The sequence below is a fragment of the Medicago sativa genome, chromosome 2 (assembly GCF_051527215.1).
Source record: "Medicago sativa cultivar Bolivia chromosome 2, Bolivia_mono, whole genome shotgun sequence".
Lineage (NCBI taxonomy): Eukaryota > Viridiplantae > Streptophyta > Magnoliopsida > Fabales > Fabaceae > Medicago > Medicago sativa.
The window spans coordinates 15,397,342-15,425,270 of record NC_140750.1 but is presented as its reverse complement, the minus strand read 5'-3'; the positions used below and the strand labels follow the sequence as shown (position 1 = coordinate 15,425,270).

General features: G+C 33.6%; 4 protein-coding genes across 9 annotated transcripts; 2 read left to right on the top strand and 2 right to left on the bottom strand.

The window, feature by feature from the left end:
• The first annotated feature begins 1,010 nt into the window (after positions 1 to 1,010).
• Positions 1,011 to 2,617, top strand: LOC146944909 (putative methyltransferase At1g29790). The gene has a single exon (XM_085743290.1). The coding sequence runs from the start codon at positions 1,121 to 1,123 to the stop codon at positions 2,513 to 2,515; it is 1,395 nt and encodes a 464-aa protein (XP_085599416.1). The 5' UTR covers positions 1,011 to 1,120; the 3' UTR covers positions 2,516 to 2,617.
• Positions 2,618 to 2,703: 86 nt separating this feature from the next.
• On the bottom strand, positions 2,704 to 8,942 carry LOC146944908 (leucine-rich repeat receptor protein kinase HPCA1-like). 6 transcript variants are annotated; one of them, XM_085743287.1, is made up of 19 exons: positions 8,826 to 8,942; positions 8,460 to 8,583; positions 8,298 to 8,369; positions 8,027 to 8,101; positions 7,865 to 7,936; positions 7,266 to 7,756; positions 7,094 to 7,168; positions 6,866 to 6,937; positions 6,710 to 6,781; positions 6,543 to 6,611; positions 6,346 to 6,420; positions 6,178 to 6,249; positions 5,936 to 6,073; positions 5,320 to 5,810; positions 5,065 to 5,229; positions 4,813 to 4,949; positions 3,990 to 4,209; positions 3,649 to 3,884; positions 2,704 to 3,386 (listed from the first exon to the last, which is right to left on the bottom strand). In XM_085743287.1, exons 6-19 carry the CDS (start codon positions 7,286 to 7,288, stop codon positions 2,934 to 2,936), a joined length of 2,298 nt encoding a protein of 765 aa, XP_085599413.1. In that variant the 5' UTR covers positions 7,289 to 7,756; positions 7,865 to 7,936; positions 8,027 to 8,101; positions 8,298 to 8,369; positions 8,460 to 8,583; positions 8,826 to 8,942; the 3' UTR covers positions 2,704 to 2,933. The 6 variants fall into 6 exon arrangements, with proteins under 6 accessions (XP_085599413.1, XP_085599409.1, XP_085599410.1 ...); XM_085743283.1 differs by having other exon boundaries at positions 7,266 to 7,427; XM_085743284.1 differs by having other exon boundaries at positions 5,065 to 5,223; positions 7,266 to 7,427.
• Positions 8,943 to 12,182: 3,240 nt separating this feature from the next.
• LOC146944907 (kinetochore protein NDC80 homolog) lies at positions 12,183 to 18,443 on the top strand. Its single transcript, XM_085743292.1, has 5 exons — positions 12,183 to 12,550; positions 13,503 to 14,315; positions 14,680 to 14,926; positions 17,239 to 17,385; positions 18,057 to 18,443. The coding sequence occupies exons 1-5, from the start codon at positions 12,273 to 12,275 to the stop codon at positions 18,303 to 18,305; spliced, it is 1,734 nt and encodes a 577-aa protein (XP_085599418.1). The 5' UTR covers positions 12,183 to 12,272; the 3' UTR covers positions 18,306 to 18,443.
• Positions 18,444 to 23,446: 5,003 nt separating this feature from the next.
• LOC146944906 (leucine-rich repeat receptor protein kinase HPCA1-like) lies at positions 23,447 to 27,777 on the bottom strand. The gene is made up of 14 exons (XM_085743289.1): positions 27,284 to 27,777; positions 26,925 to 27,048; positions 26,767 to 26,838; positions 26,497 to 26,571; positions 26,335 to 26,406; positions 25,708 to 25,869; positions 25,538 to 25,612; positions 25,310 to 25,381; positions 25,154 to 25,225; positions 24,962 to 25,030; positions 24,769 to 24,843; positions 24,534 to 24,605; positions 24,297 to 24,434; positions 23,447 to 24,211 (listed from the first exon to the last, which is right to left on the bottom strand). Exons 1-14 carry the CDS (start codon positions 27,363 to 27,365, stop codon positions 23,689 to 23,691), a joined length of 1,683 nt encoding a protein of 560 aa, XP_085599415.1. The 5' UTR covers positions 27,366 to 27,777; the 3' UTR covers positions 23,447 to 23,688.
• Between the last annotated feature and the right edge of the window lie 152 nt (positions 27,778 to 27,929).

Below are 27,929 nucleotides of genomic sequence, written 5' to 3'. Positions count from 1 at the left end.
CCTCCACCATGCATGGAGGCGGGTCTATCAACCCTTCCGGACGTTTCATACCAACTAACTAGTAAATACTTACAAACTCTGACATACAAACTGTAGTAATTGGTTCCGACACACACCTACCAACTTGAATAGAATCCATTTCAATAATATGTGCAGAAGGAATATATGTTACACAATTCAGCTAACAAAAATCTGAAAGTAAACAAGAAACTAACATCAAACTTCACCTTCAATCATGTTCAATCTGAAGCTGACAATATAATACACACAAGATTGCTACATACTTGTTTATTGTTACATACTTGTTCCAAGCCCGATCAACTTAGGGATAGGTATCAGTTTACTCAAGTTATAAAAATGCTGAGTAAATGGAATTCAAGAGTTAATATGATATTTTAGTTAATGGACACATTAAACTAACCTAAATCTTTACAAATAAGATTTAGGGTCACCCTGCGTAGTTTGAGCCATTCATACTCTGAACATTAACCTATAGAGTTACTGTGACCCCGGTCTCCTGAGTTGAAGGCTCCAATACTGCCTTAACCACCACCATAGCCATCCCTAACCACAAATTAATAAGTGAAATAAGGAATTAAAATAAAATACAATAAGCATAAAATCAAATACTATCGATGCCAATAGTGATTAAATATTTCAACAACTGCATCAATGGAGAAAACGGCTGCATAATGTAAATGGTGATTTTTTCATTTTAGTATTAAAGTAAATAAAAAAACAATCACATGGTTGATAAAATAATGATGCTGATTCCAACATTTGAACAGAAGTATATAAAATAATGAACTGATAGGATTACGAATATAAAATCAACAACCACATTAATATGAAGTATTCAAATTTTAAGAAGAGTTGAAATTGGCTGGCCATGTGACACTCATGAGATTATATTATATTGAAAAACAGGATTCCACAACTATGAAAGGTTTTTTTAAACCATGGCAGGCAATAAACAAATATAGATAATGGTGCATCGTTACATGAAACTTGGTTACTTAAGTTTATCAGGTTCTGAATGTTTCTGTTCACTTGTACTGTTGTACATTCTAGTCTACCTCTTCTTTGTTCCTTTCTCTTAAACTATTGAGAAAGAAAAGAAATGGGAAACGAAACTCGCGATCAACAAATACTCGAAAAACTTCCATCTTATCACAATCAAAAGACTCACACTCAATCTCACATGACTCACAACCAAAAGCACAAGCTGAAATCTTTTATGCTAATCATATTTACCAACCTTGTCACCATTTACATGTTCACTGGTCCATTTAGTTTCATGTATAAGTACTCCTCTATGAGTACTAGGGACTCAAACTCCATCTTGCAGGAACTCAACTCCACCAAAGCTCAACTTGCTGCAAGCCACACAATCTTATCTGAGCTTCATCAAAGACTCAACTCCACTAATTTACTTGTCCAGGCCTTGCTTATCGATCTCACCCGCAAACAAGAAAAACAATCCAACCGTGCAGACGAGAACACCTTGATTGCAAACCTCGTAAACGGTGATTCCAATACAGCTGCTGCTACAATATCTGACGAGCTCAGTATTGCACTTGGCCCTCACAAGCTCCCTTTAGGGTACTCAATGAAGATCGGGTCGGGGGAGATTCACATGCCTGTTGGTGAAGCCTGCTTGAGGCTCCATGAGGAGTTAAAGCAATATATGACATATGACATTGGAGGTGAATGTCCTGTAGATGATGTACTTTCACAAGGACTTATACTCAAAGGGTGTGAACCGTTACCTCGTCGGAGATGCCACCCGAAGTCTCCGAAAAATTATGTAGAGCCAAGTCCTTTACCGGATAGTCTTTGGACGACTCCACCAGACACAAGTGTTATCTGGGAGCCCTATAGTTGTAAAAGTTACCAGTGTCTTGTTGATAGAAAGAATGAGCCTGGTAATTCCTATGACTGCAAAAGTTGCTTTGACTTAGAGAAAGAAGAAAAGATTAAGTGGATCTTCGATGATGGTGGACTTGATTTTGGAATAGACCAAGTTCTTGCAACAAAAGCAGACGGAATGATTCGGATAGGACTTGACATTGGTGGTGGGACTGGAACATTTGCTGCAAGAATGAGGGAACGAAACGTGACAATCATTACAAGCACACTGAATTTGGATGGTCCATTCAACAACATGATTGCATCAAGGGGTTTAATACCGATGTATATTAGCATATCTCAAAGGTTTCCGTTCTTCGAAAACACGTTGGATATTGTGCATTCTAGGGATTCCATTGGAAATTGGATGCCAGATACCACGGTTGAGTTTGTGTTGTGTGATATATACAGGGTGTTGAGGCCAGGAGGTCTATTCTGGCTTGATCATTTCTTCTGCTTTGGTTCACAGCTCAACAAAACTTATGTGCCGATGTTGGATCGAGTTGGATTCAATAAACTGCGATGGCGTGTTGGAATGAAACTTGATCCTAAGGTTCGAAAGGACGTATGGCACATTTCAGCTTTGATGGAGAAATCAATGATTTGAGGTAGGCATATGAATGCATATGCTGTATTTAATGAACAAAGTTCTTTTGTTTGTTTTAAAAATAATTATGCAAAAAATGGAAAGATCTGGAGTTCTTCACCATGAGTTCTAGACACAACTAACTAAATGTACGAACAAACTCTGCCATACGAAGTTTATTAATTCGTTCCTACACACATCAACCAACATGAATAGAATCCATTTCAATAATATGTTCAAAAGTAATATATGTTACACAATTCAGTAACAAAATCTGAAAGTAAACAAGAAACTAACATCAAACTTCAGCTTCAATAATGTTCAATCTTAAGCTAACAATATAATACACACAAGATTAACAACATCCTCACTTTATACATTACTTCAACAAGTTAATTTTGATTTGAAACATGAAAAAATTATCCTACGTAGGTACACTTTATGCACGTGGAAGTATCACACTTGAATCAAAGTACTCATTTTCATAAGGATGCATAGAATTCCCACTGGCATTATAACTAGATGAAGTAGACGGTGATTCAGTATTAGGGTTTGTTCCAGCCAGCATCAACATGTTTTCAATTTCTTTAAATGCATAATTCATTGAAGGCCTATTTGAACTTGAATCTTCGACACATTTCATTGCAAGATCCATAAATTTTTCAAAACTGCTCAAGGATGCCTTAAAATCAATGACAGGATCAATGATTTCCTTAAGACCATATAATTCTTTTGTCTTATCCATAGCATTCTTAATCACTTTCACAATATATTTCCCTCTTTCTATTGGCCTTCTTGCTGTTATCAACTCCAACATTAGCACTCCAAAGCTATAAACATCACTCTTCTCAGTCAATTGTTGTGTCATGTAGTACTCTGGATCCAAGTAGCCCTATATATATATCAAATACAAAAATCTACCATCATCACTTAATTTTGATAAGATCTATATAGTGCTTTTCATATTACATGTCACTACTCATGCAGAAGATAGTACTCTGGAGATAGTGATTTCCATATGAGAAATGATTTTTTGACAACAAAATTTTGATGCCAAGTACAATGTCTTTTTGTTTTTGTGTGTATTTCTGAAATGCATGTATTATTGAAATAGTGTGAAAAGGTTGAGAAGAATATATAATATATATACGAACCATTGTCCCTTTGACTTGAGTGGTAACATAACCTTTATCACCATCACCCAAAGGCTTGGAGAGACCAAAATCAGACACTTTAGCATTCAAGCGTTCGTCGAGTAAAATGTTTGTCGATTTGACGTCTCTATGTATGATAGGAGGATTGGCATGTTCATGAAGATAATCCAACCCCCTAGCAGCACCAAGGGCTATTTTAAGCCTTCTAATCCAGTCCAATCTAATTCCCGACTTCCCTGCAAATGCCATAAATAATCATATTATTACTGTTATTCTTTGGTTTCTACTTTAAATAATCATCTGAATACTATATGGTGATATTTAAGCAAATAAACATGTACCTGAAAGAGCATCTGTCAAAGTACCATTTACAACATACTCATAAACCAATATTTGTTCTCCTTGCTCAAAGCAGAAACCAATAAGGCTAACAAGATTTTTATGGTGGACCCTTGATAGTAGTTCAATCTCTGTTTTGAATTCCACCACTCCTTGGATCGATTCCTTTTGAGCTCGTTTTACTGCAATTAGTTGTCCATTGAGAAGAGCTCCTCTATAAACCTGTCATTATTATTATTATACCTTTAAGACACTTTTGCAAATTTGGATGGTAAAAGTTTAGGTAGTGTTATAGCTATGAACATTCTAACACAGGAATATAGGTGGCTATATACTACACAACACATGAAACTATGATTGAATGTGTCATCTTCGATATATTTCTTTCTTAAAATTTAGCCTTTTCAGTTTTCACCCTTAAACATGAAGCCTCTAACATATCGCCAACAAAATTCTTGAAAGGAAAAGTATTAATTCTTACCGAGAATTGGTAAATTAAAAGCCAAAAGAAAAGTGCATTGAAGGAAAGAACAAAACACAGTTGATAAAAAATATTTTTGCATTCTACTACATTATTTATGCAGATATTCAGATATAACCAACTACACAATTGTTCATGTGTGAGTAGATATTATTACTTGCCAGTGTTGTCAAATATTAGCTATAGTATTGTAGGGTATCCGAATTTGAACAAACCACTATTTTCCGTGATTAACAGCACTGCTACTTATTAGAACTAATGTATATGACTGCTTAACTACAGAAGATAAATTAAGTGAACAAACACACATAAATTTAGTGATCAGGCAAGGAAACATTAAATACCTTCCCATAACCCCCGGATCCTACATAAGTGGCTTCTGCAAATTTTTTGGTGTAGTTCTGAATCTCTTCGAAAGTGAAGCGCCTTGCTCCTTTTAACTGCGGGATGCTGCTATTGCTCTCATCAGGACCCCATTGTTCTGCATTTTATGAAATTGAATATATAATAAACTATGAAGTGCAAGCTCACTCTCATTAAAAAGTTCCCCTGATTTGTACAAAAGTAGCAGCAATGTAATTTTTGAGAAATCTTACCAAAAAGATTGTTTTTCTTAGCTGCTCTTTTTGCCTTGTTCTTTTGACGGAAACCGTAAACTACTGCAAGGAGTAATAATAAAACCAGGACACAACCACCAGCAGCAGCTCCAGCTATGATGCCAATATGTGAAGATTTACTAGATTTCACAGGACCTTCTATTACTAAATAACAAGAGAAAAATACAGCGTTAAAATGAAAAAAAACATGCGATAACTGATTTCATTACTACATGTAGAATCAGATATAATTACCTGAATCATTAAGATAGTGTTCATAATTATCAGCAATGAAATAGTATGGTCCAAAAGTCTCAGCAGGAGGCTTGTACGTCTGGTTGCTAAGCATAAACCCTATGCCAGAAATCCCGGTTCTATTGAAAGAATCTTGACCTGATGGAAATATTTCTAAACTCAAATCAAGATACTGATATGCATTCTTCCTTGGATTGCTTAAAGAAACTGAATCCACAGGTTTCTCATGAAGTCTAAAAGACTCCATCAGCGTAAACTCTAGCATTGCAAATACTGTCTTGTTTTTCACGTCTGAGAAGGACGGAGCTCTAAGAGTTAACGTTCCTGTATAAGGGTATGCACATTTGCATTTCGGGCTTAATATCTGATTTTTGTTGCATTCAACCGGCACACAGTTATTTAGCGGCGTTGTATATGTGTCGTTGTTTTTTGCAATCGAGCAGTAAGTCCGTTTAACTCCGGTTTCTTGGCAAACTGGATTATTCACAAGTCTGCAGATAAATATATTATTCAATAATATACCTTATAAGAAATCATGAAATATTGAAACTTAAACATTTAGAGAAAAAATGAAACTACATATCGTGACGAACTAACTGCTATGATTATGACTTACATTATCTCCACTTTAGAGACATCAATTTGCGGATCAAAATCTTCAATAAAATTAGTCTGCAAATTAATGACTCCCAGTTGGTCACTAATGGCTGTGCCAATATCTAAAGTGCCATTCAGATTATTGTTTCTCAGCATCCTATGAGTCATTTAATGTAAAAAAAAAAAATTAGCTTATGTACAAATATAGTAAAAGATGAAACAAAATACTTGCACTGTCGAATGCAATACCATGGTACTTACACTGTGTGTAACTGTACCAGGCTGAACAAAGAAACAGGAATAGGTCCTTGAAGCTGTGTATTTTCCATCATTCTGCCGTCACAAAAGAAAACTACGAGAATTTAAATTTTGAATCCTGACAGAGAAAGTGAAAATGATATATATAAGAGTATAGAAAGAAAAACATACATTGTTGTTAGAGACTGTAGAGTTGATAACCACAATGGAAAGTCTGATCGATCAAAACTGTTATTGCTGACATCCCTTCGAAATAATTTAAATAACTGACTCAGCCATTGTTACAGAATTAGTATGCACTTTGAAATCACAAAAGGTTATGCATAAAAAAAAAAAAAGTATCTTAGAGGTAATGATTTGCTAATTACAGGTAGCTGAGGACATTCATTCCAGTAAGGTCTGGCAGGGGACCGGATAGGCGATTCTTGGACACGAGCCTGACAGACATAAATTCAAAAACTTCTGTTAACATATTTGAAAGTACACATGAAGGAGTAATGAAATTGTTTTTGGAACACGTGTTTTTTGTACTTACAGTTCTCTAACTTTTGTAAGATTGTTGATGTTTTTAGGCAAAGGTCCAGTTAAAAAATTGTTATCCAAGCGCCTGCAGATGCAAAAATATATTTCAAGACAAAAGAAAAACAAGAATTTAAGTTATTAAATTAAAATATGAGATATGGACACTCACACCACTTCCAGTTTCTGTACAAGTCCAAGTGTAGATGGAATGCTACCAGTAAATTGGTTGCTTTCAAAAAGCCTGCCAAAAAGATACACTTTTCAGTAAAGATTTTTCAGTTTCTGATTCCTTGACTGATGAAGAAATGCTGCTCGGAAACTGGTTGGCAAAAATCCTACTAAAATTTGTTCAATGATGCGATCGAATTTTTGATGAAAAATTTGGGATGAATCTTACACATGTATCAAGGACATATCAGAGCTAAAAAGCTGAGGTGGAATACTTCCTGAAAGCCTATTCTTTCCAAAATGACTGTAGAAAAATGGAAATATGTTAGGAAGAGTTTGATTGATATAAAGCAAATTACTGTAAATATTTCAAAAGAAAAAAAAAAGTTAACATCACATACAAGTGTTTTGTTTTGTGAAGCATATCAAGACCAGGAATAGTTCCATTAGATACTGGGATGGGACCCTCAAGCTGGTTTTCTGCTAAGTCTAGCCAATTAATATTTGTGAGATTACCAATAGAAGGTGGAATTCTTCCACTAAATCTATTAGAATTCAAGGATCTGCAATGGAAATTGACTTAGTTATTATAGCACAAGTTATCAGTACATTAGCATAAAAATATACAGGAGTGCAAAAATAAGAACTGGAAACATTGTGCTCAAAATATAAAGATCGACATAGGAAGTACAAAGGATCACTTCAAATAAATGTTGTTAAACAGTGGCACTACAGCGCTATAAGCTAGCAAAATTTGAACAAATTGCTATTGTTCTGTGATACACTATTTAATACAAAATGTTGTCAAATAGTGGCTATATTAGTGTTAAAGCACTGTTGCATAGCAGAATCTGAGCAGACTGCTGTTTTCCGCGAACTGCAATTGACAACACTGCTTCAAATGTTATCATCATTTAATGTATTATTAATTAAGCCAAATGAAGAGGCCTTGTGTGTGCGCTCGCATATATATTTTAAAAATAAAGTGAACAACCCTTACAGGAATACAAGCCGTTGTAGATTCCCTATTGTATCTGGGATAGGACCAGTGAAACCACAGTTAATAAGCTGTCTGGAAAATAAAAGTAAAAATAGAGCATTGTTAGGATTGTTTGATCAAGTTTATGGATTCTAATCCAAACAACATTCAATACTCCCTTACAAGTTTGTCAGCTTTTTCAAGTTTCCAATTTCAGACGGAAGCGGTCCAGTTAAACCCTTATTGTAGGACAAAACCCTGCAAAGGAAAAATTGTTTCCAATACTCAAATATAACCTAGGTGTTGAAGGATTTAAAGTACCGAGGTTCAAACTCTAGTGAAGAGAAAAGTACTAAAAAAAGATACTTAAATTAGAGAAGTTGTAAATTATAAATTCATTTTAAAGAAGTGACTTGAATATTGTTACACGATAATAAGAAAATAGAACACTTACAAAACCTGCAATTCAGATAATGATCCAATTTCTGAAGAAAGCTGGCCAGACAAATCCATGCTTGACAATGATCTGAAATATTAACAACCAATTGTTAATCTCACATCAGACAATTTAGGAGAACCTAGGTTGACTTCATGTAAGAATTTAAGGAAAAAGTACATGGTGGTAACGCGCGAATTGATACACTCAATGCCTTCCCAATGATCACCGCAAGGATCCTCCGAGCCCTCCCAACTTGGTGGAACATTCTTCCACTCATACTTTGAAGTCGAAAGTGCAAGGTCTGCAATCAAAGCCAAATTATAATCAATAAAATCTTAAAACACAAAATTTGTTACAAAAGAATAAGAGTAATGCTTAAGATCTCTTTCTAAAATGTGATGCTTATCAAGTATTCAAATTTTCCGCGACAAATAACAAGTTGAATATTTCTGATTTCATGATGTTATAGGCTGAAATCTGTAGATGAATGATTGGAAAAACATCCGACGTAGAGCATAGCATCGAGAAAAAAAAAAAGCTTACAATCATTATTTGATGTTTTTGTTACCACAGCAACTAACAAATAACTGAAAAGGAAGAGTAGGAACACTAGAGTTCTTTCACCCATGATCAACCTAAAAGATGACACTTTCAAATGCTGAATAAAAAGATTACAATCCTCATTTTATTCCATTACATCAATGGAGAAAAAGTCAATATAATTAAGAATTCTTTAATTTATCCAGTGACTCTTTCATTTAGTATAAGATCAAATAAATAAACAATTACATGGTAATGGAGAATTACAACTAGCAAACAACGATGCTTATTCCTTCATTTGAACATAAGTATAAAATAATTAACCAATAGGATTAAGAACATATGAAGTCAACAATCACATTAACATAAAATTTAAACAAATGTTAACAAGAGTTGAAACTGGCTGGCAATGTGATACTATTGAGATTATATTATATGAAAAAATAGCAAGTTTTACAAAGTATGAAAGGTTTTTTTATAAATCATGGCAATAAGCAAATATTATAGTTAATGATGCATCACGACATGTAACTTGGTCACTTAAGTTTATCAGGTTTTGAATGTTTCTGCGTTGACAATTGATATAACTAGCTTACACATGCAGACAACCTTATTTGTCATTTTCTAGCAAACATAAGTACGGAGAATGTCTACTTGCTTCATAGTTGACCTGCCCTTTGCTTATGTTTTAGAGTGAATATGTACATATTTGTAATTCGACAAGAGACACTTTGATTATATGATTGCGAACTCAACGTGATATCAAACATACACTAAATTAGTCTTCAAGTGAAAACACAGTTCTATTTAGTCCTTAAGAAACAAAAATATCAATTCCTTAATAATTTCAAATGAGGGTTAGATTAGTCTCAAGATTAATATAACTAATATAACTCTAATAGTTATTTGTCAAAAAAAAAAAACTCTAATAGTTATCATGAAAATGATTAATTTGACGTATATTTGAGATTCTTAAGAATTAAATGAGTGCTTTTCATTTCTTATAGACCAAATAGGGTTCGTTTCTTTTTTGTTGGATATTAGTTTGCGAGTTCTTCGGTGGGTCATCTTCATAAGTGGTTCACCCGTTAATCAGTACTTAATATCATCAAAAATTTCAATAGTCCGAACTATTTAGAAATTAAAACTCATTATCTTTCTCATATTTATGACCAAGAGGATGGCTTAATTTTTTTTTTTTTTTTTGTGGTGCCCGGGATTCGAACCCGGGACCTTGCATATATTATGCATTGTTCATACCAACTGAGTTAAGCTCACGAGGACGAGGATGACTTTATTTATTTTCTGCTTTTTTAAGCACACCGCTATCATTTAAGTCACTATTCAATTTGTAAAAATGAGGAGAACTATTAACATCTACAACCAAGAGACTACATCAACTGTTGTTGGAGCTTTGAACATTTTTTAAGTACTAGTCCATGATGCACTACTTAGAAAGACAATCCATATTAAAATTTCTCCTGGTTTTGGTATTTATTCTAAGTTATTTTTTTCGGGTGAATACTTAGTCTAAGCTTAACGACAATATATACTATTATATATACGGAAGACTAGTGGGCTATCTTTTTCTTTCTAAGCTTAACGACAACATTGACTTAGTATTTTCTTTCACCATGGAGAATTTGAGATAAATGATTAAAAACTGAATAAATAAATAAATATGATTCTTTCATAACACGTACTAATTGGTGACTTGCAGCAAAAGGCAAAGAAACATTGAACTAGTGGTTACCACCTACCGGTCTGACTGTGGTTCAACCCGATCAGAACATTAAACCTTGAACCAGTAACTATACGATTCAATGTTTTGTTCTGATTTTAATTAACACGATTAATTGTGATGTGGATTTGAGAATAGGAAAGGGGAAAGATTCAGCCAGCATGAGGGACTAACTAGCTAATTGTTTTCACTTCAAGGATGAGTAAGCAAAAAATGTTTTTGTCTTCCCCCACCAATCAGGAATGATACCATTGAGTTTTGTTTTTAACAAACCTGATTTTGCATCCCGTATGACTTGAGTATGAGAAGAGAGAAAGATAAATAATATTTATACACCATTTTGTAACAAATTTTTACAATCTCTCTTTTATATTCATTTTTTTTGAAGAGGCCTCTCTTTTATATTCACAATGTGTTATTATTTTTTCTCTTCGTTTTTCTTTCTATGTTTTTATCAATAAAAAGAGAGAAAAAGAAGGTTGTCATAAAAGATACTACAAATATCACTATTCAGCGAGAATATACTTAATATATTCTCTAAAAAAATATTATATTTAATAATTGTTCGGTATAAGAGAAATTGAGAAAAGAAAATGGTTGATTATATTTTTTTAGGGGATGGTAAAAGTATGATATGATACTAAATTTATAAAATCTCTCGTCATTTTTTTTATCTCCATTAATTATTTTATTAATTACATAGTTATTATTTTAATTATTCAATTAACTATATTAATTTAAATAATTTAACATAACCATTAGTATTGATTAGATCAATATTGTGTTGGTAGAGCTCTTTATTTTCATATTTATCTCTTAAAATATATATATATATATATATATATATATATATATATATATATTATGTTGGACGTGGTTGTAATACGACTATTTAGGGTCGGTCTTTACGGGTGCTACAAGGCTTATAGAACATAACCGCAAAATTTTGGTGTCTTATTTTTCAAAAACAAGAAAATTGACTTTTAATTACAAACAAACATGATCACTAAATGTCAATTGTCTGTAGTAAAAGCTAAACAAAAAAGAATGACATTTCTAAATAAATCATTACTCTTTTACAAGAAAATATTTTTTTTTATTAGAGGTCCATTTTTAATATTTGAACATAACCTTCAATTAGATTGAACCACCTTTGATGACCTTCCTCAAGAAAAGTAGCATATTTGGAGACAATCAAAATCTTTAAAAAAAAAAAAAAAACAACTGATGACCTGTTGTCGCTGAAGAATGAGTTTAACATAAGTCGTGTGATACTTTAGGACTATTGCACATGTAAAATGCTCTGGGTTAAAATACTTAATTAATTATTTCATGTAAAAAAGTAATTATTTAAATTTTAGCAATGTTGTGTCTCCTAAATCTATGAATGTTAGAAGATTGATTTTGCAATCGATTAATGACATATCTTGTTGTTTGCTTGTATTAATGTGTAATTTTCTATAATATTATTATTATTTAGATACATTAAATAAAAGTAGGGATTAAAAAAAGTTATTGATTAAATTAAATTAAATATTCCGCTCCACTATTGAAAAAAATAATAAGAATAATAATAATAATCCGCTCCACACTTTCCTCTCCCGACACAAAATTCAAATCTCATGTACCCACCAGAAGAGGGAAACCTCTTCATTTTCATTTTCATTTTCATTTTCAAATTCATCATTTAAAAAACCAGTCACCGGAAAATGAGACAACCCACCGCCACCCACCGTCGCCAACCCAAAGGCACTTCCTACCTTCCACCACCAACCCCTCTCAACCACCGTGATTCCGACATCAGTCTCGTCAGCAGCCGCCCTTCCTCCGTCGGAATCCCCTCATTCGACCTTTACAAGGACCGCTCCTATCAACAATCCGCAATCGCAACCATCAACTCCTTCCTCGCCTCTCACAATTTCCACATCTCTTTCAAATCTTCTCCTTCCCCTTCCGCTAAACAAATCCACGAAACCCTAATTTTCCTCACCGAACTCTAGGGGTGGGCAAATACGGGTCAACCCGAATTTACCCGACGAACCCAACCCTAGTTTACACATTCGGTTCGGGTTAAAACGGGTTACGGGTTAGACGGGTAAATTTTACGGGTTAATATGGGTATATTCGGTTAGGTTCGGGTGCTTATTTTGAACCCATTGGAACCCTAACTAGCCCGACCAACCCAACTTAAGCATTATTATTATTATTATTATTATTATTACTATTATTATATCTATTATTATTAGTGTTTTCCATACTATTATTATTAGTGTTTTCCATTGTTATTGCAATTATTATTAGTTTTTTTTTTCATACTTGTTTTTAACAAGTCCACAACTCAATATAGTGGCCCAAAACTGAAAAATATGCCCAGCCCACTTAAAACTTAAAACCCTAACCAGTAAGCACTCCATACATGTTTCCTCTATCCATGTTGCTGCCGTCACAACAACCTTCCTTCCTTTAACCTCTGTGTGTGTTGTGTCTGTCCTTCTATCTCTCTCCCTCTCTCCTCTCTATTATATCCATTCACCATTGTTATTAGTGTCTCTATTACTCTCTATTAACCACAACAACAAATCAAAACTTTATTGTAAACAAACACAAATCTGTTATAACAGTGGAAAAGAACACAAATTGAATTTGAGAAAAGAATGATCCAAATCTACATCTTTTCTTTATCTACAAAAATTTCTGGACTTTTGTTATTTGAGATTGTGTCTCAGAATTTTTCTCTTCATATGTGTTTTTTCGATTTTTTTTTTGGGATGACACAACCCGGTTAACCGAACCGAACCTACCCGGAACCCGAAAACCCGAAACCCGGATAACCCGATTTAAATTTAAGGTTCAATAGGGTTGATGTTCTCTACCCGTGGGTTGGCTCGGATTGAGGGTTTGAACCCGAACCCGAACCGACCCGACCCTATGCCCACCCCTACCGAACTCCTTGAATTTCCCGTTACAAAAATCGAAGACGATCTTCCTTTACTTCTCAAACTCTTCAACTACCCTTTTAAACTTAATAAATCAATTCTTAAAAACCCTGCTACTCCGCATCAATGGCCTTCAATGCTTTGTCTTATTCATTGGCTTGTTCAGATCTGTAATTTTAATCTATCTCTCTCGAATTCGTCCAGTACCACAACTATTCTTCATAACAATAATATTCTATTTGGATATTGTTTGAATAGTTATCTTAATTTCATTGGAGGTGATGACGAGGCTATTCTTGATATGGAAAATCAAATTCGCGAAAAGATTCTTCATGAGAAGTCTGTTGCTGAGGAGAAACTGGCTGCTGTTGAGCAAACTGTTGTTGAGTTGGAGGCGCAATTGGAGGAGGTGAGATCCGCGCCGTCTAAGAAGGATGAGCTTGAGAAAGAGAAGGGTGTGTTGGAAGGTGATGTGAATAAGTTTCATAAGATAATTGAGGAGTTTGGGTCAAGGATTGAGCCGTTGGAGAGGGTTTTGGCGGAGAAGGAGAAGCAATTGGAGGCGAAGGTGGTGGAGAATGAGAGGATTGTTGAGGAGAATGAGGAGCTTAAGACGAAAGTGGAGTTGCAGACTTTTAATGCGAGGGATGTGGAGAGGATGAAGAAGGAGTTGCACGCTGTTGAGAGGGATGCTGGTGAGGCGGAACTTGCTAGGAATGCTTGGGAGGAAAAGTGTTGGGAAGTTGATAGCACTCTCGCGCATAAGATCAAAGACTTGGAGGCTCTCTCCATAGATTGCAACCAGGCCCTTAGGAGGTTTTTTTTTTCTTTTCTTCATGTATTTTACTGTGCCCCGTTTGTATTATAATCATTTGTTAAATTGCTGCTATAGTCTAGCGGATTTTGGACCAAACGCTATTGTTTTGAGATACGTTATGTTATATAGTACAAAATGTTGTCAAATAGTGGTTGTTATAGTGGCGCTGTAGCACTATTGCGTAGAGAAATTTTAACAATCCTCTATTTTACGCTATCAGCAATTGAAAACACTGATCATAATTACTAGTCAAGTGTGCACTGTTTGGCTATTTGTCTTAGACTAGACAAATTCATTCGCTTGTGTGTTAATGTTAATAGGGAAACAGTTGCTAAGCAAATGTTTCATTTCATGTGCTTCTAGGTTGAAGATTGGTAATGACATTCAGTATGTGTTGAATCCCAAGGGAACCACGCCTGCTGAAATCATGGGTTTTGATTACAAAGTCATGCTGAAGCCTGTGCTTGAATCCTATGCTGATGACATCAAGAGAAGTTCGGTGGTGAAATTGGAAGAGTTGGTTTCCCTTCAGAAAAAGTCCGCCGAAAATGCTGCTAGGCTCGAGGGGAAAAGAAATCAACTTGCTGCACTGCAGTCACGCATTGATCAAGTAAGTGTATTTTGTCTTTCTTAGTACTGATTTTAATACTTATTGTGCGATGTGTGCTTGTGCTTTACATGAAGGACATGAATCCTAGTTTTCTTGGATTGATTATTGTCGAATTTGATGTACCGAGAGAGTGAGTTTGGATAGAGATTGATTATGTGTGGACAGTGTGGTATCAGAGTGGTGCTGGCCTGCAGGAATTAGAATGTGGAAGCTGATGCAGGGGTAATGTTGTTGAATTGATGGCTCATGCCTGTGTTTCTAACTTGTACCTGGTCTCATTTATGTTTGACTCCTCAAACTAGTAATATACCTGTGCATCCGTATGGGCCGCAGCGTTCATTACTATATTTAAGGTCAACGTTGTGGAATAGAGGAGTGATTGAAACTACTGAAAAGTAATTTGTTAAGGGAACATAGACCTAACTAAGAACATAGAATCGTACTCACTCAACATTAGGAAAATAATGATCTAATGGCATTTACATTTTCACTTGACATATAGCACAATATCAATTAAAAGAGTAGAAATGGATGGAAAAAAAAAAAAAAAAGAAACCTTGCTTCAATGTAAGTGTTTCTGTAAAATCAGTTTAATTACTTAAACAACTCCAGGATACTGCATAATATATCATTCAGAATGCATGAAGAATTAAGATAGCTTAGTTATTGTCCTGTACAATACTGCTTCCAAATGAAACTATAAATGTTCATTTCAGTGGTTAGCACTTTCCCCTTCCTCATTCAAATCCTATGATGTTGAAATTTTACTTAGAAGCTAAAATAAAAATTTCCATACGTGTATAAGAGTAAAAAAATTAAAAAAAGGGACAACTATGATTTGTCGGGGGTAGGGGGGTTAGTGATTGAATATGACTGCTTATTAAGATCACAATATAACTGAAATTCATAAAATAAAGTAGAAATATGCAATAGCATACACCTTCTACATAGGGGAGAAATAAACCATACCTGCACAGGAATAAAATCATTCATTGATTACTTTGGTAATCTTTCAGGAATATAAAGTGTTCTGCAGAATCAACATCTAAATGGAAAAAAGAAAGTTATAGTCAAACAGTAAGAATTGTGGTTTTCCATCGTGTGAGTAAATTAATTGTTATCTGTAAAAAATATCAACGTGTGTTTGCTGAAACAGTAAACTGACATCACTTCCTGAAATAGGCTTCTGGATCCTATATATGCTCTATTTTGCACCAAATAAGAAGCCCGACATTGTCCATCAAAGCTTAATATGAATGCACCATAAAAAATTGAAGAGCATTTTGCTCCAATAAATTATAATATAGAGCCACAAATTGGTAAAATTCAGCTCATGTAAAACCCTACCTAAACTGGAGTAGTAAATAAAATGATATTAAAATGGGCAATGTATATTATACTAGTATGGATGGGTAGAAAATTATATTCCAGGAACCATTCCAAGCACATATCATTGTAGAACATTACACCCACAATTACAAAAATAGAGGGGAGGGGTATTAAGATTATAAATAATCAATATATTAATTCTTCTAGCATTCAGCATAAATAAGAAAATAAGTTCTGTTGGTACACCATCAAAATGGAGACATGATAAAGCTTCTACTTGTGGTAACTTCTAAGAACAGTTCACTGCTGGAAATGCCACCTAAACAAATTGCAGAGAAGACACGCCCATTAAATGAAGCAATAGCACACTGAATCACAACCAGCACACCTACAATGATTCAGAAATAAACTTGGTTCCTAATAATATCCCCTTTTTTTTCTTTTTCTTCCCAATTAATGTTCTAATTCTGATTTTTGACTGCCTTCTTTCCATGATATCTTAGCTTAGAATGTGGAAGCTGACGCAGGGGTAATGTTGTTGAATTGATGGCTCATGCCTGTGTTTCTTACTTGTTGCACTACTGTCTACTAGTTCTTATTTATGTTTTTTTCTCATCAAATTGAAATCACTCCTTGTACTTGTCCTCTGACTCCACGCGACAATGTTTAAATAATAATATTAATAATAGGTCCAGTCCAAAGTACATAGTTTAAGTAACTGATATTTCTTTTAGTTGTTATCTTTACACATAGAGAAAATGATATAGTATGTGACCGAAAAACAAAATTAAAATACTATTAAAAGGAAAATTCTTTGTTGTAGATGACAAATCAAATTCATACCCACTCTTCCCTTTTCTGACAATGTTTATGTTACATTCTTTGTTGGAGTTAGAAGGGTATTTGAAACATAAATTGTCTTGCCTTTGTAAAGACTGTTGTTTGACTTTTTCTTTTCTACTGCTTGTTGTTTTATTCACTAGCTGGAAACTCAAATGGACATGATAAAGAAAGAAACACAGGACTATAGAAATAGATGTTCTGCCGAAGCTAAGAAGATGTCGGACGATATCCAGCTAGCTGATCATGATGTGGGCATTATGGAAAGAGAGGCAGCTGAGGTTCTAAAGGTAATATCTGGATTCTTATTTTTATCTTTAATAGTAAAATCAGTTGTATTTGAACCAAATTGGGGGAAAAGGCGATGGTAGTTGTTATATGTATTGAATATTTGAACATCTGTCTGTCATTGTTATGTTTATTGTGTTTCAATGAACTTGGAGGGTTGCTGTAAATATGCATTCCACATTGATTGGCCAATTTCGTGCCAGTTTAGTTTTTGGATTTTTTTCCTAAGATGCTAGTTGCTACCCATTGATCTTGTGTTTCAATCATTTTTTTGGCTTGTATTATACCGTGCAAGAATATGAGTGCATAATTTGACATAATTTCTTACTTCCACATCTAGCATGTTTTTCGTACTGTGTTGAATCCATTCCTTTTTATTGCAAGCTTTGGCTTACCTAGTAAATGATAATCAAACTGGGAATGTTGAAGATAAAAGGCACACTAAAAGTTAATTGAATATCTATATTTGTGATATGTAACATGTAACTTGCAGCTATATATTTGTAGTAACGAGTTAGTTCAACCATCAAGCTTAAACTATCTCCAAACTTAGCAACATGGATATTTCAACATAATATATACTATGCTTTTCTTTGCTGAATACCTCGTTTTAAATCTTTCCCAATTTATGTGACAACATTGTATCTAATGAACTTTTTATATTGTTGTCAAGGCATCTGAATTGAAGTTGCAGGAAACGATTAGACAAACTGATGAAGAAATTCAAATGCATGCCGGTAAACTTTTTAAGTTGATTGATGCAGTCTCAAAGTATAAAGAACATGTGGGATCTAAAGTTTCAGAGATTAGAAGCGGGCTATCAGAAACTGTAACTGAAGTCTCAAATATATACAGAGATTCATTCCCAGAAAAATATAGTTATATATTGGAGGCAAGCCGTAAAATTCAGAGAATTGAATAAGCGAAGCTTCATGTTGACACAGTCTTCTTAGTTACTGCTTGCTTCACTTGATTGTTCTACTTTTAAATATGAATGAATGTGGTTAATTGAAAGTAGGTTTTTTAGTATTGGGTTGTAACTAGTAGTCATTAAAGTTAATGACTGTGTCTACTTTTAAATATGAATGAATGTGGTTAATTTTTTTTTTTTTTTTTTGAAGGAATGAATGTGGTTAATTGAAAGTAGGTTTTTTAGTATTGGGTTGTAACCAGTAGTCATTAAAGTTAATGACTGTGTCTAATCATTGTCCATTCAGCTCCATATTTTGCTCTTGTATTCATCTTGTTCCATCAATTTGATGTAAAGATGCTGCTGATTGAATTAGAGATTAGATTAGATTACGTGCATCATTAGATTGAAGGCACAATACGCAAAGAAGAAGAATAGAAAATGTAGGCTTTCGATTTTATCTATATCTATGTTATGTATACAAAATGTTTCTAGTCCCTATAAAATAGCGACCTTGTAAGTTTAGTTCCTACTTAATTTTAATAGCATTTTTAGTCCCTAATTTTGTTTTTCTGCACTGAGTATTAGTCCCTACTCAATTCAAATTTGTTTAATTTATGCTTAAACTCTTAAATTTTTGAACAATTTTTTGCAGACATGTTTAGAACATTACTAAAAGTTCGTCCGCAAAAAATTATTGCAAAATTTGATTTCTACATCCAGATTTTATTACTTTTTATCTTTAACTTTTGTCGTTTTAAAAAATTCATATTTAATTCATTTCATGTCAGAAAATTCTAAATTTTAGTAAACGAACCTTTCATAGTGTTCTAATCTTGTCTCAAAAAAATCGTTCAAAAATTTAAGAGTTTAAGGATAATTAATCAAACTTTGTTTTAGCAGGGACTAAAATTATAAGTAAATTTTTTTTTATAGGGACTAAAAATGCTATTAAAATTAAGTAGGGACTAAACTTACAAGGTCGCTATTTTATAGGGACTAGAAACATAATTAACCCTACAAAATATATTCTATTTGGTGTTGTACTTTCTTCTTCTTTATAATTTTATCCTTCATTTAAACATTCTTTTTATTTATTTAATGCAATTAAATAATTGAATTTTTATATGTATAATCTATATCTATACCCCCCTTTAAAAAAAACTATGTTTATACTCATTTATAAAGAAGATACCAAGTTTCTGTGTAGCTTTATTCTTTCAATTTTACTCTTTATTTAAACTATTTTTTTTTATAATTTTGTCTTTTTCTAATCAATGAATTGAAATTTAATACCCAGATATATAAAGCAACTAGTGAATCTGTTCTTCATATGCCAATATTAGCTTACACACCATTTGAGTAGAAAGAAAGTTTGCACCCCATTACCCCCCGTCTATTCCCATAATTACTCTCTATGCCATACCTTCTCCAAATTATCTGTATCCTTTTTCACATATGATGATATGTCTCACAAATTTTCAAATATATACATCTTTTTGGGGAATTAGTTATTTTAGTCCTTGAATGGGAAAAGATTAGTCACTTTAGTCCCTGAATGAAGAGAAATTGCAAAACAGTTCTTGAAGGTAGACTCTGTTAGTCAATTTCATGGACTAAAAGTGACTAATGGAGTTTACATTCAGGAACTAAATTGACGAACAGAGTCTGCATTCAGGGACTAAATTGACTAACAGAGTCTACATTCTGGGTTTATTTTGCAATTTATCTGCATTCAGCGATTAAAATGACGACTTCTTTCCTATTCAGGGACTAAAGTGACTAATATCCCCATCTTTTTTTCTCAAAAATAAAATATATACAACTTTTATAATTTAAATTCATTAAAACTTCAGAATGAGAGAAATATAGGAACGAGAACAAAAAAGCCTCTGTCGAGTAATAAGTTTGTGTAGCATTTTTAATTTGATAGAGAACGAAGTGGTTGAGTTTAAATGGTTAACGAACTCTTTTTAAAATGAATTGGTTGAAAGAATTTGAGTTTGATTTTTTGAGTGGAATAAATTTTTCTTGGACTCTATTGAACTACGAATTACATGACTTTTTTCTCCGTAAACAAAAAAAATTGGGAAAATCTTATATTATTAATATAAAACATAATTTATTTAATAGGAGGAGTATTCTTTTTGAGTAATGATATATGTACATCTATTTGAAGACAACTTTGATGACAACCTTATTTTTCTCACTACTTATTGGTCAAAAACAATATATGCAAGGTCTGGGGTTTAAACCCCGACCACCACCAAAAAGACCAAATACATTCATGTCTTTTGCTAGAGATTAGTTTGGGTATTTATTCATAAAAAAAAATCTGGTGAATAATTATTCTAAGTTGTATCGTCTTTTTTTTTTTTTTAAGAAATTGATCGTACTAGACTAGAAGATGGTTGTCGGTGCTTGGTTAAATGTGGTGGTTCACGGAGGTAGTTTGTACTTCCGGTGAGCGCTGAACCGAATGGGGGTGTGTGCCTGCAGACACTTTGATGCTCAAGTATGTAGAGGTTCAGAATGGGGGGTTTGAGAGTGAAAGAGATTATACCTTGGAGGCTGCGAGGAGCCTCATATTTCTAGAGGTGGGTGAATGCAGAGCCGTTGTGAGGCACACGTGTGTCCGGCAACTACGAATTCAGCAGAAGTGTAACCGCCGTTGAGATATTCGCGGGAACGTGGGTAAAGAGGCGTTACTGTTTGTTTGAACAGGTCTCATTTGCTCCGAGCACCCCCCTCGCGGAGAAGGGGGGTGTTGCGAGTAAATTGCCAAATGCAGCATTTGGGCTTGATTTGTTATTGGGTTTAAGTAGTTAAGCCCAAGTCTTTGACCGGTGCAGAAGAGAAACGAAAATGGAATATATTACAACTTAAATCGCCAAAAACAGACCGAAAGAGAAACAAAAACAAAGAACTAATGTAGTTGCGAGATACCCGGTTTACACCAAAATATATATTGATATTTGAAGTATATATATATATATATATATATATATATATATATATATATACACACATACACACACATATATATATAAACACACTTCAAATCTTGGCCATTAATTTTAATATCAATATGTGTGCTTAGATTGTTTAATAACGATTGTTATGGTAGCCTTTAATTTCCTTCTCTATTAGAGTCAACACTCATCAACACAAAACAAAAATATTAATGACTTTTAATTGATTGATTTTTATTCTTCTCCCTTTTTTTTCATATGCTAAAAAAATCGCATATAATTTCTTTAAAGAAAAAAATTGTAAAAGTTAAAGAATTGCATATTTGATTTTAGGTGTGCTCATAATCTTTTAACAATAAAGACGTGTTAGTGTTAGTGTCAATGTCATATTCAATTTCTGTGTTTGTGTTGGTTAATACTTATCACCCTAAACACTCTAGATAATGATAAAATCAATTATCCATTGTCAAAATAAAATAGAAAACACACATTTTTCTACTAACTAATCTTGAAAAGTCTTTGCTATAAAATGTGACCCTTTGGTTTTAAAAAGTTAATTTATTTTTTTTTATCCCTTATGTTTATTTTAGTTTTTAAGTTGGTCCCTTATGTTTTAAAAGTTTTAAGTTGGTCCCTTACGTTTTAAAAGTTTCAAGTTGGTCCAAAACGTTACTTACGTTGCAATAAGTTAGTCCCTTCAGTCACATTACGGTTAAAGATTCGGGTTGACAATATGGGTGATGGAACTTAACTTATTTAGAAAATCAGTTTTAAAACATTATTTTAATTTTTTGTTTTATTAAACTCAATATCATGTCGCGGAATGGACTAACTTATTCCAATATGAGTAACGTTTTGGACCAACTTGAAACTTTTAAAACGTAAGGGACCATCTTGAAACTTTCAAAACATAAGACACCAAATTGAAAACTAAAATAAACATAAGGATCAAACATGCAATTAAACCTAAATGAAATGTTCTGTAAAAAAAAAAATAGAGGAAATGAAAAAAAAAAATTGTCATAGATGATGGAGGAAATGTTCTGAACTACTTTGTCGTTTTCCGACCCTCAAATCAATAGAAGAGTTTTTTTAATTGAAGTTATTGATTAAATTAAATCAAATATTCTGCTCCACACTTCTTCATCCTACTGTCCCCAGTCCCCACACAAGAAGAAGTGGGAAACCTCTTCACATTCAAATTCACTCACTTAAAAAACCAATCCATACTCTTGGTGTCTATTTTAATCCATACAAAAACGCTTTAGTTTGCAAACAATATCCAGTAATGAGGACATACCAATAGAAAGTTTGATGTAAACTTCTTCTTTGAGGTCACCACGGAGGAAGGCGTTTTTCAGGTCTAGCTGGTGAATTTGCCAAAATTCAGATGCAGCAATTCATTAAGGCATTCATCCAAGGAGGAGACAATATATAGCTCTGCTCATGAGATTAGTGCGAATGCCCTCAAAATCAGATCTCAATTTCATAAGAAATTGATCTCGTTTTGTGGTCTCATTAACTGTTTGAACCGCAGTTTGTCCTTCACCTGACAAATCTTTATAAACAATGCCAGTATATTCGGTCCAAAGATTCATGAAATGAGAATATAATTCAGAAATCGAAAAACTTCCTTGTTGAGAAACTGCGATTTCATGTTCAAGTTGGAACCTGCGATATTGTTCTCTGTATAATTTTTTTTTCTTCCAGATATTCCCACATCTTAGCTGTTGTGGCAAAGGGTGTGAGATTGAGGAAAATATATAGGATCAACAGATCCTATGATCCATGACATTACCATAATTTGTGCACCTTTGGCCTCCCATTTGGCATGTGCCTCCTTGTGGGTTGTTTTGTTAGAAGCAGGGTCGATTATGTTAACGTGACCTCAAAGCTCCTTGCCTTTAACAAAGATCTCTAACTGGAATGAAATGCACATGTGGAATAGTTCTTTCCATTAAGGCAAACAAAATAACAACTAGGTTGTGTGTAGACATGGTGCTGGAAAAATTGCTGGAGGGGAAGAAGAAACAAACAAGAAACTAGAGAATTTTCTATGAGACCTGGCAGGAGGGAACAAAAAAACTTAGAGAAAGCTAGTACACTCGGGACAGAGGGAACAAAAAAAATACTTTGTTTGGATTGAAACCTAGACTGATACCATGTTAAACTCAGATAAACTTGTAGAAATGAGGGTCAAAACTGTGATCCCTTTTGCTGGAACATTTTTATTTAAATAGTGCTAAATTAATACAATTTGTAACTTCTATTTTCAGCTAGGCTATTTAATAAATACATAATTACCAACTGTATCTATACAATAATGTAGAATATGCTGGTTTGAATGTCAATCAAGTCTGTGCGAATCTGATGGTTTTAATGGCCAACAAATCTGCACTAGTAAATAATTCTGCCATTCAATTCTATCGACATGGAGAACCCCATATACACATAACCGAATCTTTCAAATAGTTCTCATACTTATCAGAAATGAAATAAAATGGTCCAAAAAGTTCAGGAGGAGGCTTGTATGTTTGGTTGCTAAGCATAAATCCTATGCCAGAAATCCCGGTTCTATTGAAATAATCTTGACCTGATGGAAATATTTCTAAACTCAAATCAAGATACTGATATGCATTCTTCCTTGGATTGCTTAAAGAAACTGAATCCACAGGTTTCTCATGAAGTCTAAAAGACTCCATCAGAGTAAATTCCAGCATTGCAAACACTGTCTTGTTTCCCAAGTCTGAGAAAGAAGGAGCTCTAAGAGTGAACGTTCCTGTATAAGGGTATGCACATTTGCATTTCGGGCTTAATATCAGATTTTTAATGCATTCAACCGGCACACAGTTGTTTAGCGGAGTTGTATATGTGTCATTGGTTTTTGCAATCGAGCAGTAAGTTCGTTTAACTCCAGTTTCTTGGCAAACTGGATTATTCACAAGTCTGCAGATCAATAATATCACGTATAAGATCAGAAACAAAGAAAAGGTGGAAAATATTGAAATTAACTGCTATAATATGGACTTACATTATCTCCACTTTAGAGACATCAATCTGTGGTTCAAATTCTTCAATAAAATTAGTCTGCAAATTAAGGACTCCCAGTTGGTCACTAATGGCTGTGCCAACATCTAAAGTGCCATTCAGATTATTGTTTTTCAGCATCCTACGAGTCATTTAATGTAAAAAAATTAGCCTCTGTACAAATATAGCAAAAGATGAAACAAAGTACTTGCACTGTCAAATGTAATACTATGGTGCTTACACTGTGTGTAACTGTACCAGGCTGAACAAAGAAACAGGAATAGGTCCTTGAAGCTGTGTATCTTCCATCATTCTGCCGTCACAAAAGAAAACTACGAGAATTTAGATTTTAAATCCTGACAGAGAAAGTGAAAATGATATATTACTATAAGAAAGTACTGAGAGTTTAGCCATTGAATCTTGACAGAGGGAGTGGAAAATTATATAGATGAAAGAGTAAAGAAAGAAATACATACAACGTCGTTAGAGACTGTAGGCTTGATAACCACAATGGAAAGTGTGATTGATCAAAACTGTTATTGCTGACATCCCTACGAAATAACTTAAATAACCGACTCAGCCATTGTTACAGAATTAGTATGCACTTTGAAATGACAAAAGGTTACGCATAAAAAAAAAGTATCTTAGAGGTAATGATTTGCTAATTACAGGTAGCTGAGGACATTCATTCCAGTAAGGTCTGGCAGGGGACCGGATAGGCGATTCTTGGAGACGAGCCTGACAGACATAAACTCAAAAACTTCCGTTAACATATTTGAAATTCATGGCGATGGATACCACCAGCATTACAGATGAAGGAGTAATGAAATTGTTTTTGGAACATGTGTTTTTTGTACTTACAGTTCTCTAATTTTTGTAAGATTGTTGATGTTTTTAGGCAAAGGTCCAGTTAAAAAATTGTTATCCAAGCGCCTGCAGATTCAAAAATATATTTCAAGACAAAAAAGAAACAAAAATTTAAGTTATTAATTTAAAATATGAGATATGGACACTCACACCACTTCCAGAGTCTGTACAAGTCCAAGTGTAGATGGAATGGTTCCAGTAAATTGGTTGCTTTCAAAAAGCCTGCCAAAAAGATACACTTTTCGGTAAAGATTTTTCAATTTCTGATTCCTTAACCGATGAGGAAATGCCGTTCTGAAACTGGTTAACAAAAATCCTACTAAAATTTGGTCAAAAATGCGACCAAATTTTTGATGAAAAATTTGGGATGAATCTTACACATGTATCAAAGACATATCAGAGCTAAAAAGTTGAGGTGGAATATTTTCTGAAAGCTTATTCTTCCCACAATATCTGTAGAAAAATGGAAATATGTTATGAAGAGTTTGATTGATCTAAAGCAAATTGCTGTAAATATTATAAAAAGAAAAAATGTTAATATCACATACAAGTGTTTTAGTTTGTGAAGCATATCAAGACCAGGAGTAGTTCCATTAGATATTGGGATGGGACCCTCAAGCTGGTTTTCTGCTAAGTCTAGCCAATTAATATTTGAAAGATTGCCAATAGAAGCTGGAATTCTTCCACTAAATCTATTAGAATTCAAAGATCTGCCATGGAAATTGACTTAGTTATTATAGCACAAGGTATCAGTACAGTAGCATAAAAACGTAAAAGACTGCAAAAACCAAGAATTGGAAACATTGGACTCAAAATATAAAAATCAACATAGGAAGTACAAAGGACTTCAAATAAATGTTGTTAAATAGATGTACCAAGAAAAAAAAGTTGTTAAATAGCGGCGCAACAGCATTATAAACTAGCAGAATTTGAATAAATCGCCATTGTTCTGCAATACACTATTTAATACAAAATGTTGTCAAATAGTGGCTATATCAGTGCTAAAGCACTGTTGCATAGCAGAGTCTGAACAGACCACTGTTTTCTGCAATCTATGATAAAGAGCACTGCTTCAAATGTAATCATCATTTAACGGATTATTAATTAAGCCAAATGAAGAAGTCTTGTGTGTACGCTCGCATATATCTTTTAATAATAAAGCAAACAACCCTTACAGGAATACAAGCTGTTGTAGATTCCCTATTGTATCTGGGATAGAACCGGTGAACCCACAGTTAATAAGCTGTCTGAAAGATAAAAGTAAAAATAGAGCGTTGTTAGGATTGTTTAATCAAGTATATGGATCTTAATCCAAACAACACTCAATACTCCCTTACAAGTTTGTCAGCTTTTTCAAGTTTCCAATTTCAGCCGGAAGCGGTCCAGTTAAATCCTTATTGTAGGACAAAACCCTGCAAAGGAAAAATTGTTTCCAATACTCAAATCACAGGTAAAGGTGTTGAAGGATTTAAAGTAGCAAGGTTCAAACCCTAGGAAGGGGAAAGTACTAAAAAAAGATACTCAAATCAGAGAAGTCGTAAATGAAATTCATTTTAAAGAAGTGACTTGAATATTGTTACAAGATAATAAGAAAGTAGAACACTTACAAAATCTGCAATTCAGATAGTGATCCAATTTCTGAAGAAAGCTGGCCAGCCAAATCCATGCTTGACAATGATCTGAAATATTAACAACCAATTGTTAACCCCATGTCAGAAAATTCAGGAGAGGTTAACTTCATTTAATAATTTAAGAAAAAAAGTACATGGTGGTAACGCGCGAATTGGAGCACTCAATGCCTTCCCAATGATCACCACAAGGATCCTCTGAGCCCTCCCAACTTGGCGGAGCATTCTTCCACTCATACCTTAAAATCGAAAGTGCAAGGTCTGCAATCAAAGCCAAATTATAATCAATAAATCTTAAAAAACAAAATCTGTTACAAAAGAATAAGAAAATGCTTAAGGTCTCTTTTTAAAATGTGATGCTTATCATGTATTCATTTTTTTTGCAACAAAGAACAAGTCGAATATTTCTGATTTCGTGATGTTATAGGCTGAAATCTGTCGATGAATGATTGGAAAAACATTCAGCATAGAACATAGCAATGGAAAAAAATCTTACAATCATTATTTGATGCTTTTGCTACCACAACAACCAACAAATAACTGAAAAGGAAGAGTAGGAATAGAATTCTTTCAGCCATGATCAACCTAAAAGATGATACAAAACTTGGCTACTCATAATAAGACTTTCAAATGCTGAATAAAAAGATTACAATCCTCGTTTAAAATCATTCCATCACTTCATTATGTCAATTAGAAAGAGTCAACATAATTAATATATAGTTCTTTAACTTATTCAGTGACTAATTCATTTAGTATATGATCAAATAAATAAACAATTACATGGTAACCGAGAATTACAACTAACAAACAATGATGCTGATTCCTACATTTGAACAAAAGTGTAAAATAATGAACATTAAGAACATATAAAGTCAACAATCGTATTATTATAAGGCCCTTAGACATTGGTTATGGAACAAAAGTAGAAATATTATGTTGGAATATGGTGAAAAGTGATGAATTAAACTTTTTATAAGTTTAAAGGCCAAATACCTCCTGATCCTTTAATTTATATGTTTATAACAAGTTAGTCTAATCGTAAGTTTTTTTTTTTTTTTTTTTTTTTTTTACAAATTGATTTTTTGAGTCATATAATATTTACACTTTTGCCCATTTTTTCAACCAACTTCGTTAAAAAGCGT

Bases quoted from the DNA above. Each gene is read 5' to 3' on its own strand.
- LOC146944909 (XM_085743290.1), top strand. From the start codon at position 1,121: ATGGGAAACGAAACTCGCGATCAACAAATACTCGAAAAACTTCCATCT.
- LOC146944908 (XM_085743283.1), bottom strand. From the start codon at position 8,910: ATGGGTGAAAGAACTCTAGTGTTCCTACTCTTCCTTTTCAGTTATTTG. The intron at 4,950-5,064 runs GTAAGATTTCTC...CATAAAATGCAG, and splicing joins TAAGAAAAACAATCTTTTTG to AACAATGGGGTCCTGATGAG. The intron at 4,210-4,812 runs GTATTTAATGTT...TAATAATGACAG, and splicing joins GATCCGGGGGTTATGGGAAG to GTTTATAGAGGAGCTCTTCT.
- LOC146944907 (XM_085743292.1), top strand. From the start codon at position 12,273: ATGAGACAACCCACCGCCACCCACCGTCGCCAACCCAAAGGCACTTCC. The intron at 12,551-13,502 runs CACCGAACTCTA...TATGCCCACCCC, and splicing joins CACGAAACCCTAATTTTCCT to TACCGAACTCCTTGAATTTC. The intron at 17,386-18,056 runs GTAATATCTGGA...ATTGTTGTCAAG, and splicing joins AGGCAGCTGAGGTTCTAAAG to GCATCTGAATTGAAGTTGCA.
- LOC146944906 (XM_085743289.1), bottom strand. From the start codon at position 27,365: ATGGCTGAAAGAATTCTATTCCTACTCTTCCTTTTCAGTTATTTGTTG. The intron at 26,839-26,924 runs GTACTTTTTTTC...TTAATATTTCAG, and splicing joins AATTCGCGCGTTACCACCAT to ATCATTGTCAAGCATGGATT. The intron at 25,870-26,334 runs GTAAGGGTTGTT...TTTCCATGGCAG, and splicing joins CTACAACAGCTTGTATTCCT to ATCTTTGAATTCTAATAGAT.